The sequence below is a fragment of the Aythya fuligula genome, chromosome 2 (genome assembly GCF_009819795.1).
Source record: "Aythya fuligula isolate bAytFul2 chromosome 2, bAytFul2.pri, whole genome shotgun sequence".
NCBI lineage: Eukaryota > Metazoa > Chordata > Aves > Anseriformes > Anatidae > Aythya > Aythya fuligula.
This window is the reverse complement of record NC_045560.1, coordinates 59,495,764-59,513,887: the sequence shown is the minus strand read 5'-3', so window position 1 is coordinate 59,513,887 and position 18,124 is coordinate 59,495,764. Positions and strand designations below refer to the sequence as shown.

General features: G+C 35.2%; 1 protein-coding gene across 3 annotated transcripts in view; it reads left to right on the top strand.

The window, feature by feature from the left end:
• The window catches only part of SUGCT (succinyl-CoA:glutarate-CoA transferase), a 326,609-nt gene that overhangs the window by 51,728 nt on the left and 256,757 nt on the right, over nt 1–18,124 (top strand). For all 3 annotated transcript variants that reach the window (XM_032183117.1, XM_032183115.1, XM_032183118.1), the window contains one exon: nt 5,153–5,296. In XM_032183117.1, the coding sequence (XP_032039008.1) occupies nt 5,153–5,296 (144 nt within the window). The remainder of the gene's footprint in view (nt 1–5,152; nt 5,297–18,124) is intronic.

Genomic DNA, 18,124 nt, shown 5'->3' with positions numbered 1-18,124 from the left:
CAGTGTCCTAAATTTTTGGTGAATGAGTTATCAATAACTAATGGTAACTTGTTAAGCGGCTTGCAGACACTTCAAGAGCTATAATAAACACATTGTTGACTCCTGGATAGTGGAACCATACTTGTATAGGAAGCCTTACCTGTGCTTTTATATAGTGAATACACCAGCCCCTTAAAAGAGGGAATTATGAAGCCACACAGATAACTCTGGCAAAGTATCTTTTCAGTCATCCTGCCTGAAAATACCCAGAGACATGTCACTAGTGGCTCTGGAAAAGCTTTATGTGCTGCTATTCCCACTGATATCCAAGATCTTTGTTAGCTGCAGCAGTGCAGGAAGCATTACAGAGGTACCTTAACTTGGTATCTGGATTCCAGGAATACATTGAATGTGTGTCTTTACCTCAGAGAAAAATGCTAGTGAAGTAGGCATTTACTTAAGCCATTTTGAATCACCTAAAGATGCAGGCAATGTCGTCTCCAAATGTTATTTCTTAAGTGAGGTAGTACTACACGTCTGTTCTCTGTGTCATAAATACTAGATAGTTCTCTATGTTCCTGATAGTCTGGAACCAGCAGTGCGGATCTTTGCAGTATGACACTTGCATGCCCTAAATAAACAAGAAGCTCATCAAGTTTCTGTACTTAGTGTCAGATATTCATATTTATTGAGTGGGTTGTTGAAAGCTGACCACAGATGATTTAGACATTACTGTAGGACTGATATTCTGCTAGTAGATTTGTTTTCTCATGAGAACAATGGCAAAACAGCAGAATGCTGTGCTCCAGACTACTATTGTTACCAGTCATCTTTCTGAGGTGGAGCATTATTTGACTGAGGAAGCTGAAATATCTCATGCCTAGTGTCCTAAGACCACCCATTGCTGCTATGTTAATGCTAGATACTCATAGAGTGTTCCATCTCAAAACACAAGAAAATATTGTTGAACGTACTCCTCACAGATACTTCCCTTCAGATGTGTAAAGTGCATATATATTAACCAATGACTGAGCACAGTAATTCTAGAGTTCACTGCTTTCTAATACAATGCCAGAAACTTCATGCCCACTTCAAAATGGACTGAACAAGGTTAGGTAGAAGTATAAATTGTTAGAAAAGGGCAAATGTTATTAGTACCAGCTAAATAAAAGGGTATGGAGAGTGTGTTAAAAATGTTGAGGGGAGAAAAGCAAAACAAAACAAAAAAACAAAACACAAGACTCTTGTAAGGTTTTTAAATATGTAAATGACAGAAAATATAAGTTTTATGAGAGCAGTATTCCTCCATGGTATTTATGAAGATGGTTTTAATTAAAAGGTTGTGTTAAGACGTACACTGGGAATCCAGATGTTTGCATCACCTCACCAGGACTTGAGGCAATGTAATCAAGAGTCATTTAATCATTGTTGGTAACAGTTTCATCTATTCACTGGGAACTTTTAACAATTCATTCAAACTCAGTCATTCTCTTGCATGATTAAAATAAACATGCTAAAAATTGCTTCTTATTTTTCTTCATTTGAAATTGGTCGTGTATTTTACCAGTTTCTAAAAAGCATTTTCTGATGTATAGATGGACAATTTTGTTTCAAATACTTAAATACTTAAATAGTCAACAGCTCCAAAGATTCAAGTGTGTCTTTTGTTGTGGTGAAAAATGACCAAAATATTTTTAAAATCACACTGTATGCTTGCTTAAAATTTTACTTTTTAAAGTGTTATTTTAAAGTAAAATTCCCATGTTCTATATTTACACGTGTGTCTGATTTTGTTGAAATTTAAACACTGCCAGCTCTGAAAAGTGAAGAAAAAGTTTATTTCAGTCAGCACGTAGAGAAATGGCAAAAGAAGAAAAAAGAATTTTGCTCACTTCTGTGATTTGTACTTTATTAAAATGTTGTTTGTTGACTAGATAATGTGAATTTGTATACTGAAAATAACACAATGATCTGAAGCGCACCCCAGTAAACTAGATGGTTTTATTTTGTTCCTTACAGTAAATTAAAAATGTTAGTCTTGTGAACTGGTGAAAAAAAAACAACAGATAATGTTTTTGTATTGCCTTGTGGTGTAGCTATTCATAATCAGCACAATAACATCAGTATAACGGTGCTCTGTGGAAACTTTCTTTTCGTAAACAAGCTGTTCAGTTTGCTTACAGGACAGTCTTAGAGGTCTTAGCTGTAGTAGACATACTCTGAGGTTGAGCAGCAGAAACAAAACATCTGCATACATCACCAAGGGGCTTAGTTTTACCATGTATTAATACATATTTAGAGCTCCTCATGAAGCATTTTAATAATGGGATACTAAAAGTTATGTTCTATATCTGACATTTTAAAAATGGATAGAATTTATAGCTACATGAATTTTATTTTAGAGACATTCCATATCGTGAGTTTGACTTTATTCCAGCCATCTGGCTGCTGATATAATGTCTAAGAAAGAAGTTTACTGTTTCAGATCACTTAACTTTCTTGGGTACTGAGCAGCCATGCCTCCAGTTAGTAAATTCTAAATAGTATTCCATGAAATCTATATATTACCATCACAGGGGTTCGAGTAAAACTTCTTCTGTGACAAAATTGATGGTTTGTAACATTCTTTTTCCCTGCAATATTTTATATAATACTATTTTCTGAGGCAATAAAGAGATCACAGTGGAAGAAACTAAGAAGAAATTTTTTGACTAAAATGAGTATTTTTTCAGTTACCTTTTTGTTAAGGATATAGCGAAGGAAGAAAAAATATAATACGAAAGTGGAATGTACCAAAAATACACAACAGTATCACATTTGGCACACAGTATAAAACTATAGAATACAAGATCATGTGCTTTTGTACATGATTTTTCAAGATCTGAGAGAAGATTCCATCATAAAGAAATTTTGTGTCTTACTTCTTTTTACTTTGCTAAGAAATAGCTGTTACTGAAATAGTGCTGACTATTTTTGAAAGATTTCCAAGCAAACTTCTGAAACTTGAAATCAAACTGTCTTTTGCAATATAACAATTAAAGGCACAAACTCTGCACTAGTGATGTAGCTGATCATACTAGTTTGTGCTAGTGTTTTTGCTGATCATACTAAACCAAGCACATTCAGCGTAGAGTAGAATTGCTATCTTTAAACTGTATTTTCATGTGTAGACAGGGGGACTTGCATGGAATTCAAGCTGTTGTAGCTTGTTTAAGCTAATATATTTGACTACCTCTGTATTAGAAGTGTTATGACACCTGTAAAATCCAAAATTCTAGTATGTATAAAAACTCACAAGCAACAGAGTGGAATCTGTTTTGTGTAAATCTGTACCACAAATTCATTTTGAATTGAAAGTTGATGCTGCAGGCCAGATTTTTTTTTTTTATTTTTTTAACATAAATTAAAATATGCTAAAAGGATTGAATTTACACTAATGACACTTTTATTGTTCTGGAAGACATAATTTATAGATACTTTATTGGCCAAACACCACATTCAAGTTTTGTGTTTGATGAACAGAAAGTTTGTACTTTAACATATTCAGATATATTAGTCTCAGATGAATATTCTTTTGAAAATTTCAGTAACTCATTAGGGCAATAACTTGTACATAATTAAATGAAAAACAATTTGGATGCAAGTTCCTTTTAGATCTCTAAGTGGATCATTACACAGAATGTTAGATATCTTTATGGTGGTGCAGCCTATGTAGTAAGCATTCTTTATTGCTGAAGAAGCATTTTTGTTTTACTGAGCACAGAACAGCAAAGCATGATTGGGATCTACAGTACCAGAGGGGCCATTCTTCAACTTAAAAACAAACAAACTGCAACAAAAGAGTACTCATGGTATACAGCTCAGATCTGTTGAAAATATGTAGCCATTGCTGGTTCATAACTTCAGCAGTTATTTCCCATCTGTAAAGACTACTGGACATAGAATACTTTTATTAAGCATGTCATTTCAAAACAATTTCAATTTCTAAAGGAGGATTTTTGTATTTCTGATGTAAATTTGGGAAGAGAAATTGTCTTATGTCAAGTAACAACAACAACAAAAAAAAGCCATGTGTTGTTGCTATCATGGGGATAGATTGTGTTGACAACATCATAAGGAATTTAGCAAACAGCAAAAGTTGAGAATAAAAGAGTGAACTGGTGGTAAGACTGAACAATAGCAAAGCACAGTGTCAGAAGAAAGGGTCTGCTTTATTGGAGATGGATCTTGTGTTCAAATGAGCAAAGGACACATCCTGGGGCTGCCCCTAACTGGAGTTCAACACAGCCTATGAGTGCCATGGCCTAAACCACTTCTCACTGACCAGAGGATATACTTTGTTCTTCTACTAGAACAGTAATGTCACTTTAGGGTAGGGAGAAAGAGCTTTGCTTTAAAATCATTTGTTTGAAGTAAAGATATTGTATAGGCCCTTACTGTGCTTGGGGAACTAGTACAGTGTTAGCTACAGAAGTACTGTGGTGTGCTGTCAGAAAACTCCACCTTTGATGAGAAGTTTTTTCCAACAAAGGAAGACTTATCTGTATGTATGGAACTTTGTCCTTCATCTAAAGCATCTTAATATCCCTTGTTCAACAGGACAGAGATTAAAAAAAAAACAACTCACAACTAAATTAACCTATTTCACAGTAGTAAGAGCATGCATACTATCACAAAAAATTTTTCAAACTGATTTATTTTCATATTTCAAAATATTTTCAAACTAAGAAGACAGAAGAGCAAAGAGCTATGGTTCTGCCATGCAAGGAGTTATGTACCTGGGCCAATGTACTGTGGAAATCTTTTGATCTTTGGCTTTCATTCTGTTGTTTCTTTACAGTATCTCTCCTCTTTGTATTCATGAGTGGAAGCATTGATGATAATAGGGAAAAAAGTAGCATAAAAATCATTTGTAATTTGCAGGCTTTACAGCATCTTCAGGTATGGAATTGTGTGGATACTGCAAGAGTATCTTTTTCAGGGGTAATTTTTGTTTCAGTTCATTCAAAGATACTCTTAATCTCTTGCTGCTTGCAATGCAGATCCATGTAAACAATTTTTAAGACAAGTCTTATTTAGAATGTGCTATAAAGAAAGTAATGTGTTGCCTTTTCTTAATTGTTTTTGTTTGTTTCTTTTGGTTTCAATTGAGGTGTTTTCTTTTTTTCTTTAGGAGGGTGAGCCTGTTAGAGTAGGAGTAGCCATGACAGATCTTGCTACTGGGTTGTATGCATGCGGAGCAATTATGGCTGGTTTGCTTCAGAGGTATAAGACGGGGAAAGGACTGCACATTGACTGTAATCTCATGTCATCTCAGGTAGGAGTTTTTTTTTTTTTTTTAAAAAAAGAAGCTTTTGGTTGTGTAGATGTTTGAACCTAAAACCCACCATTTTACCATGAATTAAAGTAAATGAGTAGGTACAATTTATGACAACAATAATAATGGTTTCATTGACAATTTCTGTATTCTACTGCTCTGACAGTGACCGTTTATATGATATGCTTATAATTACTACAGCAATGTTTGGTTTTCATTTTGTAAAAAGGACCTCCATGTTATTTGAAAACATAGGTTTATCAAGGCTTATGATCTCCAAGAGATAGTAAGTAGCAGTTGTAGTAGCAAGTTGGAGATAGACAAGAATAAATGGCTTAACCAAGTGTTGGGAGGGGAGCCTCGGCACTTGGCAATATAACTACTGGAGCGATTGAATGTCTTGAACAAAATTTCCCAAAGTTGTGAAATAATCAAGCATCACCAAAGTATCATAGAATGAATGGTTTGCATTTAAAGGACCTTAAAGATGACCTAGTTCAAACCCCCTGCCATGGGCAAAGAACACATTCCACTAGACCAGGTTGCTCAAAGCCCCCATCCCACTGGCCTTGAACGCTTCAGTGGGGGCATCCACAACTGCCCATCTGTTCTCTGCCCAGCCTGTATCTGTGCTTGGGATTGCCCTGATCCATGTGCAGGTTAAATAATTTAATCTGGGAAATCTGCCTTCTATTTCTGGGATTTCAAGAATAAAGTAAGTGTGAAAATGCAGCATTTTCTACGGGTGCATTTAAGAGAAATCTCATCAAATTTGTAAAGACAAAGTTGTTTTTATCATGACAACTATACAGTATGCAAGTAATAATGAGAACTTTTAAGTTGCGTTTGAACATTTAAGCACCATTGGTATAATGATTTATACTTCATAAAAATAAAATGATATTGCTACAAGGCATACATGATGAAATTATATGTTGACTTGCTAATGTCTACCTTCTGGTAGAAGCAGGGAACATGATTATGTAGGAATTTTGGTGTACATTTTAAAATATAGGTCAAGACTGTATGTGCTACTTATCAAAGCTATAACAATGCTCCATTATTTTTTTCTTTATTCAATTGTACGTTTGTTTGCAATGCTCTTAGTTTCTTTAAATCATAATACCTGTAAGTACAGTTGAGAGATGGTACAGTGCCTATTGCACAACCTGCTCTAAGTTGGCCTGGCTATGACCAGGAGGTTGGACCAGATGACATCCAGAGGTCCTTTTCAATTTATATCGTTAAATGATAATGAATGAGACTTGGAAGGTTTCACTCATTTTAATATCTACTGAAATTAGATCTGGAATGGGGGAAATGCTCACTTAAATTAACATAGAATTTTTAATTTGTTTCAGAAAATTTGTAAGTACTGAACCCTTTATCAAACTGATCTGTATCTGTAAATGTTGTGCCTAGATTTGGAAAATGTAGTAAGCAATTTAGAAAAATATTTTTAAATATATATTTAACTCTTAGTAATTATTTTTTATATATATTTAGTATTTTTAAATTTGTTTTAAAATATTTTATAGTATTTTATAATACAGCAATCTTTGCTTAATATTTTCACTTCTAATTTTTATTAACGGACTTCCAGTAGTTTTCTGAGTCATTCTGTTATTTTCTTGATTCCTTGTTCCACTGCTTTTTTGTCTTTTTTTAATGGATTCTTCTGAATGTCCTATAGTGGTGTCCCTCAAGGGTTGGTACTGGGACCCAGTATTGTTTAATATATTCATTGATGACTTGGACGAGGGTATGGAGTGCACCATCAGCAAGTTTGCTGATGACACTAAACTGGGAGGAGTGGCTGACATGCTGGAAGGCTGTGCTGCCATCCAGCGGGACCCTCGACAAGTCGAAGTGGTTAGGGAGAAACATAATGAAATATAATGAGGACAAGTATAGAGTTCTGCATCTGGGCAAGAACAACCCCAGACATCAGTGTAAGTTGGGGTACTGCCCTGCTGGAAAGCAGTGAAGGAGAGAGGGACCTGGGGTTCCTGGTGGACAGCCAGATGACCATGAGCCAGCACTGTGCCCTTGTGGCCAAGAAAGCCAGTAGCATCCTGGGGTGTATTAGAAAAGGAGTGTGGTTAGTACATTGAGAGAGATTCTCCTCCCCCTTTGGGGTCTCCCCCTGGTGAGACCACATCTAGAATATTGCATCCAGTTCTGGGCCCTTCAGTTCAAGAAGGACAGGGAACTGCTTGACAGAGTCCAGTGCAGAGCCACAAGGATGATTAAGGGGATGGAGCATCTCCCTTACGAGGAAAGGCTGAGGGAGCTGGGTCTCTTTAGCTTGGAGAAGGGGAGAATGAGGAGTGACCTTATTAACATTTATAAATATGTAAAGAACAAATGTCAGGAGGACGGAGCCAGGCCCTTCTTGGTGACACCCAGTGACAGGACAAGGGGCAATGAGTGTAAGCTGGAATGTGGGAAGTTCCACTTAAATATGAGACAAAACTTTCTATGGTGAGGGTGACAGAACTCTGGAACAGGCTGCCCAGCCGGGTTGTAGAGCTTCCTTCTCTGAAGACTTTCAAAACCTACCTGGACGCATTCCTGTTGTGACATGATTTAGGTGTTCCTGCTCTGGCAGGTGGAATTAGACTAGATGATCTTTTCAAGGTCTTTTCCAATCCCTAGTATTCTGTGATTCTGTGATTATTATTCGATATTTTATCAAATGCTGAAAGTAGTAAGAGTTAAAGCTAGTAGTTGGTGTAACTCTCATTTCACCTTCCTTTGTCAGCACAGTTGTTTTTAGAATCTTTTCCCTTGGTAAAGGACAACTTTAGCCATGCAAAAGCGTATTCCTCTCTTTGCAAAATTTACATCTCTGTTCACATCTTTATCATTTAGAGCCATTCATTGACATACCCAAGAAAGGTAATGAGCATTTGGATGCATGTGGTGAACAAAGCATTATCTGTGGTGTTTGACTTCTTATGTGCACAGCTGAAAAAGCAAAATGGGTGAAGGGGACTTTTTTTTTTTTTTTTTTTTTTTTTTTGTATTTTTGCTTTTATAGATATTATCTCATTTTATTACCTGTATTAAATGATTTATATAAAGTGATTAAAGAGTAATTCCATGCATGGGCACTCAAATTCCAAAATAAATGCTTTTATTAACCCCAAACTTGGGTAAATTAAATTAAGTAAGTTGATATTTTGAGGTAGAATACATGTTATTCTGAAACATGTTATTTCTGAGCTGTTATTCAGAAAACAGTTATTTTCTTTTAAACAACCTACTACCTTAGTACAAATTGGCTCTGAGGTGTTGGCCCAAGACTGTAACAAGAACATTTATGTAATCAGAAAAAATATTTTTGGATGAGATGATGGGTGTAAAAAAACCCAACACCACAGTTTGATCAATCCCATTAAAAACATGTAAAATAAATGAAGGAAAAAATACAACTGACAGTTGAGTCTCTCTGAGAATGTCTGTTGTCCTGGTTTTTCCTTTCCTTTCCATTCCATACTTGTAAGTCTTTTAAAGGTCAATGTCATTAAAATGAGGAAAAGACAAAATTTAAATAGTGTTGAAAAAAAAGTACTTCTTGTGGTAATGTTTTACAGGGAAGTTAGACAATTACTGTGGTACAATCAGGTTCTTGAAAGATCCATGCTTTTAGAGTGATTATGTTTAACAATAATCTAGGTCTAACCTAGGTCAAAAAGCTAGGTTTTTCTGTGATTAATGTTTAAAAAGAACGTGTCTTTGAAATCTCTTATGGGTGCTGTCAAAACGATAAGGAACCTGAAGCTGTGGACTTTAAATTCTGGTTGTTGTTGATTCTGGATCTAGATGTTAAATAAATGCATTATGATAACTTTTACTTCAGCATGGGTTTCAATGGAGTGCAGTTATTTTTTAATGAGGAAAAAAAATCCTTTTTTTTTTTTTTTTTTCTGTGTGTTAAACACAAGTGCTGCTGAAATGTCTTCTTATTAAGTGCTATGTCAGCAGGGACCTATAAGAAACTTTTGGCTTCTGACAGTATTTCATACACTGATCTGATATGCTTATACCTTTTGTACATCCCTTCACCTGAATTGGGAATTCTGAAACAAGACCATAAATATAAAGGTAAATAGTATCTTTTATATAATCCCTCTCTCTCTCTCTCTTTCTTTCTCTAGTATCTTCAGTGAGCAGTATTGTGGCCTTCCAGTGCTTAAGGGGATCTTAGAGGAAGGATGTGGAAGGATATGTATCAAGGAATGTTGTGATAGGACAAAGGACTTTAAACTAAAGAGGGTAGGTTTAGATTAGATATAAGGAACAAATTCTTCACTATGAGGGTGGTGAGGCACTGGAAGAGACTGTCCAGAGAAGATGTGGATGCCCAATCCCTGGAATAGTTCAAGGCCAGGCTGGATTTGGGCAACCTGGTCTAGTGGAAGGTGTCCCTGCCCATGGCAGAGGGGTTTGGAATTAGATGATTTTTTAAGGTCCCTTACAACACAAACCATTCTACAATTCTATGAAAACAAACAAAACAACAACAGAAAGAAAACCCAGGCGTTAAATCACATAAATGCTAGGAAATTCCTGAAAAACAATTGGTTTATTTTATAGCAAGAAACCTAGCATGTATATGCCCATCTGTATCTGTGGTATTACTTTTCTGCATGCATTATAGAAATGCAAGAGTCTTCCTTTTTTGTATAGGGAGATGCTTTTGATGTTATTACTTGCACAAATATGCTAATGACAGAGAGCATAGAATTGAATTCATCCATCAATGAAGCTTTTTAAAGAAATCTTCCCGACTGGCAAGTTTGTTTATTATTTGACTGGTATATGTAGAACAAGTATCTGATAAGTGAAATCATGTTCTCTAAAAAACGTTATTTATATAATATCTTAAAACACATCTTGCTTTCAAAGTCTTTGTATCAAGCGTTTTTGCCCAATACAGCTGTTTATTACTGTCGAAGATTTCTTTCCCCGCAGCAAAACAGAATTCTAGGATTTTACCGACAAGAGAGATACAGTGACCACTAGAATGTGGTCTTGCAATGAGCACAGACTTTCTATATCTATCATCTATAAACTTTTAACCCCATGTCATACAATTCCTTTGAAATTGTTGAAATCAGATGATTTACTGTTCTCAGCTCCAGACCTTTCAGCGTCAGCATCTAAATAGTGTCCTTTAGATGATGCTAGTAAATAAGAAGGAAGTGGGTTTTGGATTTGGTTCCAATTATGCAATTGTGCCTTTTCTTCTGTTGTGGCTTAAAAAAAAAATCTCTTGGAAGTTTTAATATCCTTCCTGTATTTAATTACAACCAGGCTCCAACAAATACTGTAATAAGTTGGTTTCTCTTGGATTGAAAATCTGCAAGAAGTATTTTACATTTAACATTTCTACAATTTTGGAGTGTATTTTTTTTTTCCAGATTCCACAGACAGGATAATGCAATTAATATTGTTTATATTAAATGATTGCTCATCAGACATTTATCTGCTTCTTATTATTATGCTTTAATTTGTATTTGTCATAGGAAACTCTTTATCTTCTCCAAATTTTAAAGTGACCCTATAAAAGCCTAGCAATTTGGCCTAAATTATTTTTTTTAGATCCTATCTCTATGCTTTAGTGTGGCATTTAGTTTTTTGAGAAAATGGTGAGGTTTAGAAACTATTATTTTTTGTATTTGAACCCCTTTTTCCCAGAAAGTATGTGTTGAAGGCACATCTGTTTAAGGTACTTTGAATGCTCTCTATTCAGAGCTTTCATGATATGTCTTTTACAAATTATTAAATATAAGTGAAACTAGTAGTGATTGCATGCTGCCCATAGAGCATATATGGCATAATGTGATCCCTCAGCGGTAAGTTGTGTGAGAAATACACATCTTGGGACTCAGGTGCTAGTCAGGTTATTCTGGTGGTTGCTTGTTGCTTCTCTGCTTGATAAATTATGAGTTTACTGAATACGGAATGTAAATGTGCTTTTCCAGAGGCCAGTGTTCCTGGTGATTTCAGAAGCCAGCTAGCAGGACTCTTGCACAGTTGTCTTATTTTGTCTATGGTTTGAATAAAGAGTTTTTTTTGCAAGCTTATAAAATATCCTCTTTGCAAAATATATTCTGTCATGGTATAAAAGTGTGTTTGCACTGTATGGAGACGTGTTGTCTTTTTCATTACACAGCTCTGATATGAAAAGATAATAAAATCTAAATTGAGTGTTTCTTTACATATATACAGTGCCTCAGACTCTATTCTTCAAAATTTCAGTTGAGGACCTCAGTATAACTGAGAACAGAAGTTATCCTTCAGGGTTTTAAGTAGCCAGAATTTTATTGAAGTAGACCAGAAGACCACACTAACATGACAGTAACTCAATTTAATATTGGCCTCTGTGGAATGTGTGTTGTGATTTCTAATGATTAGTTAGTAGTTGGTAGATCATACTCCAATTGCATCTTGCATTTAGTGGCTTTCTTTTTGCTGTAAACAGAGTTCTTAGCCAGATTGCAAGGGAAATTTCTTCTTCATCTGCTACTTGACAGTGAAGTCTGTGTCTTTTTGTCTTTGCTACTATTGTTTCTTGTGCTAATGAAACTAAGCTTGAATGTGTTGCAGCTTCATTTTCCTCTCTGGAGCTACCTCTGTCATCAATTAGAGAAAGACTAAAAAGGAGATAGGAAAAAATATGCCCACTTAATACACAGAAAAAAAACAGCTATCTGGAGTGGGAAAGGGGGAGAGTTTGAAGACAAAGGAAGATATTTCTTTTAATTAATTTATTATTTAGATGACCTTTGAATATGAGTGCAATTTTGGAAATGGAATCTAGATGTTTATTGTAGTTTATTACCAGCAGATCATATTTTGGGATCATGGTAAGTGTTAGGAGAAAAGGAATAACCTGAGTAGTTCAAAAGAAATGGCATTGATATAAGCAACCAGTAGCAGAATAAGTGTTCAAGGCCAGGTTGGATGAGGCTTTGGGCAACATGGTCTAGTGGGAAGTGTCCCTGCACATGGCTGGGGAGATGGAATTAAATGAGATTTAAGGTCCCTTCCAACTCAAACCATTCTATGATTCTACGACTTCTGGTTATGTTGAAGGAATGGTAACTAAGGTTTGAGCAGTGCTTAATGTGACCATCTCAGATAGCTCTGACTGACATTTTTATTTTAAAGATGAAGTAAAGGATGACGCTGGAACAAATTTGGACTAATGACTTTTTTGGTCTAATAGAGTTTGGCTGCCGTGACTGTATTTCTCTTTGTATTATTCTGTACGGTATTGTTTCCAGCTCTTCAGTTAATTTGCAAACACTTCAGTGTAGTGACGTGCTTAGGCCAGAGGTTATGATTCATTATTTTCATATTATGTTACAGTGAAAGCTATATAAAAAAGTGCCAAACACTGGTTTAGGACTTAAAAAAAAAAAATAAAAAAAAATTGAAAAATCTACTTCAAGTCTATTAAATTGTACCTAAAAGGCTGAGTTCAGCTATTGGTAAAAATATTTTGTCTTCTTTGGAATGAATATTTGTAGTACTAGATTTCTGTGATGAAAATTATGTGAAATTATTTTGTAACTTCATTCAAGCTTACTCTGTAATCTCTCTCTCTCTCTCTCTCTTTTTATTTATTTTTCTTTCTTTCTTTCTGTTTGGTACTAATGAAATAATTTTCTAAACCTGCTAAGGAAAAATGTCCTTTTTCAGAGAAGCATGTACAAACTTGTTATCACTATTCAAAATGTCATGCAGAAATGCCATATTTTGAGTCCAGACACATCGGTAATACTAACCTCATTTGTTTCTCAACTCTGATAGGACTTTGGACCATGTTTCTTTTTGAGTTGTATGTGGCTTAACAGCTCCATAGATGAACCCTTTTTGTGGTCCAGACAGCATTACAGTGCTTAAAAAAGCAAGGTGGACAAATCAATGGAGGGCATTCATTATATTTCTGTGCCTCTGCAACATCAATCTCATGAACTGAGATATGTGCTATTTCTAATATTTCATTCAATTGTATGTATCTGTTTCTTGTGTCATGCATTAATGTAGTGCATTAGCACAGAAGTACTTAATGGGCAGCATCCAACAATCTTTTAGTGTTACAGCTAATGCTGGTGTTGTTCTCCTGAGGTAATACATGACTTTTTCTGCTACCCATCTCCCTCTATTTTCTGTGTGCTTAGTATGCAGGAGGATATTGTTGTTGCAGCCTATGCAAGAGCAGTTGAAAGCAAAGCTTTTTCCCCCAAAAAATTATTTAGTTGGGTTTTCCTGAAAAACTTCTGTTAAAATTAAGCAACGTTTTGCTTTTTGTTTTTTTGATAATCTTCCATATCTATACAAAGAAAACGATGTACTTCATTCAAAGCAAGCAGTCTTCTGGACATAACTGCCTTCTCTGTAGAAATTCTCGTGTTTGTTTTCTCCATAGTCTATATAATCTGTTTTCCTACAAAAAAATGGCTCTTTCATATTAAGGGAGAATAAATTATGGACTGGCTTCAACATCTCAAGCTGTTAAAATTACCATTGTTTTTGTGGAGAGACAATAACCGACAAAGCAGATAATAGTTTTCTCAGGGACAGGCAAACTCACGTTTTATTTATTTTATTTTATTTTATTTATTTATTTTGTGTATGTGTATAAGTGTTAATGCTGATAAATACGGACACAAAAAGATGAGTGCCGTAAATGGTTAGGTCTACGCATACTTTCATTGTAAATGGCACTGTTTCTAATCTAAGATCAAAAGTGAGAAATGCCTTAGTACAATTTATTTTGAGTGTTGGCAGCTTTACATGGAAAAGCATCCTTCTTACTGATTCAATAAAACAACAGATCCTTCACAAAAGTGTATGTGGCATCCAAACTGGAGCCTCTAGATATTACCCTGTAAAAAATAGTACGAAAAACTACTGTTGTTATTTTGATGCCTGTTCTCATAGGTAATTAACTTTTATATGAACGAAGTCTGTTTGTCTGGGTTTTATTTGCATGCTTTGCTTTTTATTCTCAATTATCAAATTTAGGGTACTTCTTTTAAGTGCATGTTATTCTGTGTTTTGCAATTATGCTTGCAGTTTTTTTTTGCATGAATAGAAGCCACTTTAAGAATTTGATCTGTGCTATTTTCTAAACAATCAATTAAATACATTCAAGCACCCACAGAATGAAAACCTAAATATTTTAAGTTGTAATTCACCTTTTATTTATGCCTTTAATAAAGGTATAAGTTCCTGGTGGTTAAGGCTACAATTAAGGAATATTACAAGAAAATACATTAGAATATTTAAAAATCTGTATGAAATGTAGCAGAAGAAACTTTTAAGAAGTTACATTTTTGATGGGCTTGGTAAAGCTGTGTAAAAATGTAGAGGGTAAAATATGCAATATATATTATTTCTTCACAGAAGATAGACAGTTGAGGAAATGATCGTAGAAGTGTCATTGTTAAGGTAGTCTGATATGTCTGTTATCAGAGTCTGGTTTTAGTTGCTTATAACTTCACTGAAGTTTTAACTGTTTTGGCTGAATTTTTCATGTCATGGAATTGCCAAAAGCTGATTTGTTTTCAAAGTTACTCTTAAAGTGATTCATCTGCTTCCAGGAACAAGTTATGGGAAAATACGTTGATGGCACTTTTTTTTTTTTACTTTTTTTTTTTTTTTTTTTTCATTCTCCTGAGAAACTCAGTGCCTTCTTTCTTTGGAGTGGAAACTTGAAATTTGGCAGATGATTCACCCTAGTTTCAAGGAAGTCTTTTGAAAGGAAACCAGGATGGCAGAAGGTGCAATGTGCACGACATATGGTATTCATAAAGGCCAATAGAAACTCTCTAGGAGATTCAGTGGAGCATTTGGACTGTGTATTCCCTGAGAAGTTAAAAGTAAATAAATACCTAATAATTAAATGAGCTGTAAGTTTAATAGAGAAGGTAGTATATGACCAAGTGATTGAGGGTTGTATATCATAGAATCATAGAATCATTAAGGTTGGAAAAGACCTTCAAGATCATCTAGTCCAACCACCACCCTATCACTGATGTCACCCACTAAACCATGTCCCTAAGCACCAGGTCCAACCTTTTCTTAAACAACCCAAGAGATGGTGACTCCACCACCTCCCTTAGCAACCTGTTCCAATGCTTGACCACTCTTTCTGAGAAGTGTCTCCTCGTTTCCAACCTGAACCTCCCCTGGCACAACTTGAGGCCATTCCCTCTAGTCATATCACTAGTTACCCGTGAGAAGAGGCAAACCCCCAGCTCCGCACAACTTCCTTTCAGGTAGTAATATGTCTTGCATATACACTCTGTCTTGCACAGAGTATATAGAGTAACTATTTCTGAACTTTGGAATTTTTGTGTGTTTTGTTGTTGTTGTTTGTTTTTAACTTCATTTTTAAGTGATTGAAGTAGTATGTTTATTTATCCTTTCAGAAAAAACTTTATTAATATGTTGTTTCCATTAAGAAAATGCAATTAATTCTTCCTTCAAAAATATGTTGGTTTCTTCAACTCATGTACAATAATTTTTATTATTTTTTCATGCCAGTATTGTCTAATAGATTTTATGGTCAAGATTTTTATTTCTGATACTTCATCTAAAAATTCTTCTTGTAAGTCATTTTTCTTGAAGTGGCGAGTAAGGAGACAGGAGTCCATTTGGCATTTGCTTTCTCTTGAAATTCTGTGCTGAACAATACTTGTTTTTGAAATTTCAAGTCCTACATCTGTTAGTTGCATCAAGTGTTTACTGTTGTCAGTATTAATTGAATCTTAATGAAGAGATGATATCTCCACTAGTTGCTAAAGCTGTCAGAAGAACAGAACTCTCATCCCGGTCCTCTTTAAGCTCTAAATAGCTAATTAAAAAATATTTCATAGATTAGATTTGTTGATGTTGAATTTTACTGAACTCAGTTAGCAGTTCTCTGCAATGGAAATACCTCTTTTTTGTGAAGATGCTTTAGTGTCTCTACATAGCCTAAATTTTTATTTTTACTAAACAAGTGTAGTTTTCAGGCATCATTTTTGCACTACAGTATTTACACCATTGTAGACTAAAACTTAAGTCTGTTTTGCTTTCTTTAGTTTTCTTCCCCTCTGAGAATTCATGCCTTACATAGGGTTTTTAAATCCTTTGCCTTTGTTTATCTCCTTGCATGTATTTTTTATTGTTATTTTTATTGTTAATAGCTTATTAAGCATGTCCTAACATGCATTTTCTGTGACTGTGATTTGCTGTGTGCTGTCACCTGAAGAAGGACTATCCTGTCAAGTGGATATCTTTAATCAGTGAGTCTTAAAAGCTGCATGTAATTACTGGTACAGACATGGATACCTGCCTAAGTGTGTGGTTGGAAGGCTCTAAAACAGGACCTACTATGAGGTCTGTTCTAAATTTGTAGCTATTTGTCAATAAGAATTTGATATCTACTTTAGACAATTGTATTTGTGTCTGGGATTATGCCATGTGCTGGTGCTTCAATGCCAGGAGTTTTAATTTGTGAAGGGAGAACTCCTGATCACATCATGGAGGTTCGCATTAAAAGAAACCAGTGTCACTGCAAACGAAACCCTTCTCAGCCAGAGCACGGTGCTCCTAACATAGCCACAGAGTTTTTCTGAAAAGGGTGGAGACTCTTTAACAGTAAGCCTTGGCCTATGTGCTCATGGTCTTGATTTTTGAGGTTGCTTTTGAAGATCTCTTCAAAGTCATTCATGGAATTTGCTGCTCTGCAGAACACAGGTTGAAAGCAGCCATTGTGCTATGGGCTCTTGAAGGGAAGGAGGATTATGGGACAGCAGTTATGAATTAATTATTCAGAAGAAGGTCAGACCTGCTGCCTTACATGGATGTAGGGATATCACTGATGAATTTGTAAAATCTTGCTCTTTTTTGGGCAGTGATTTTGTGTACTTGCGAGTGGGGATGTCTGCCTGGCTTATGAGTGTATGGCACTCTTGTGCTGTTTTTAAGCTTCTGCTGAGCTCTAAACTCCAGGCTAGAAGGGAGTCCCTGGATAAAAGGCAATGTTCATTGACAGCTCTTGGGAATGTTGTGGCCCTGAGCCCCTGTGGAAGCTTGTTGGTCTTTGCACTGGAATTTTTTTTAGGATGATTTTTTTCCTACACACCTATAAATTAATATTTGGGCTACTAGTTCCCTAGAGTATTGTAAAATAAGATGTCTGTGCTGCTCTAAAACACCTGTCTGTTGAAGTTCCTAAAGGCCTACATGCCTTTTCTAAGGAAAAATAAATAGAGAATGAAGAAAAATATAAATCAACTTGGTAAGAGTTAAGGCCTTTTTAAGATACATAGCAGTAAAATGGACACAAAATTGGAGAAGGAAGAAAGTAAATAATCTAATTAATTTTTTTTTTTTTTTTTTTCAGTTACCTGTCATCTTTTGTTGTTCACGTACTCTTGTTGAGCTTGCACATAAATAAATGATGGATTGACTCAGTGAAGTCATTGTAATAAGTTGTTTGATGTGCTGTGTTGAAAAAAATCTTTTGAAATTCTGTCTCTTTCTTTGTCTACTTACCTTGTGGCTTTTAATATCTTGTTTCCCATCTGTCTGTTTCTGTCATAAACTGAGCATAACTTTTCAGACTTTAATGTAGGTCTCTTTTTGTTCTGGTTTAGGTAAGTATGTAACAAATCCGTGATTTGGCTGCCAACAGTAATGTCAGAAAGGAATGTTAAGGTGTGTGTTCCCTTTGTGAAATAGAGAAATGCTTATTTGTAGATACTTGATAATGCATATTTACAGTACATAATCTGTCTCTGAAAACAAATGAATACA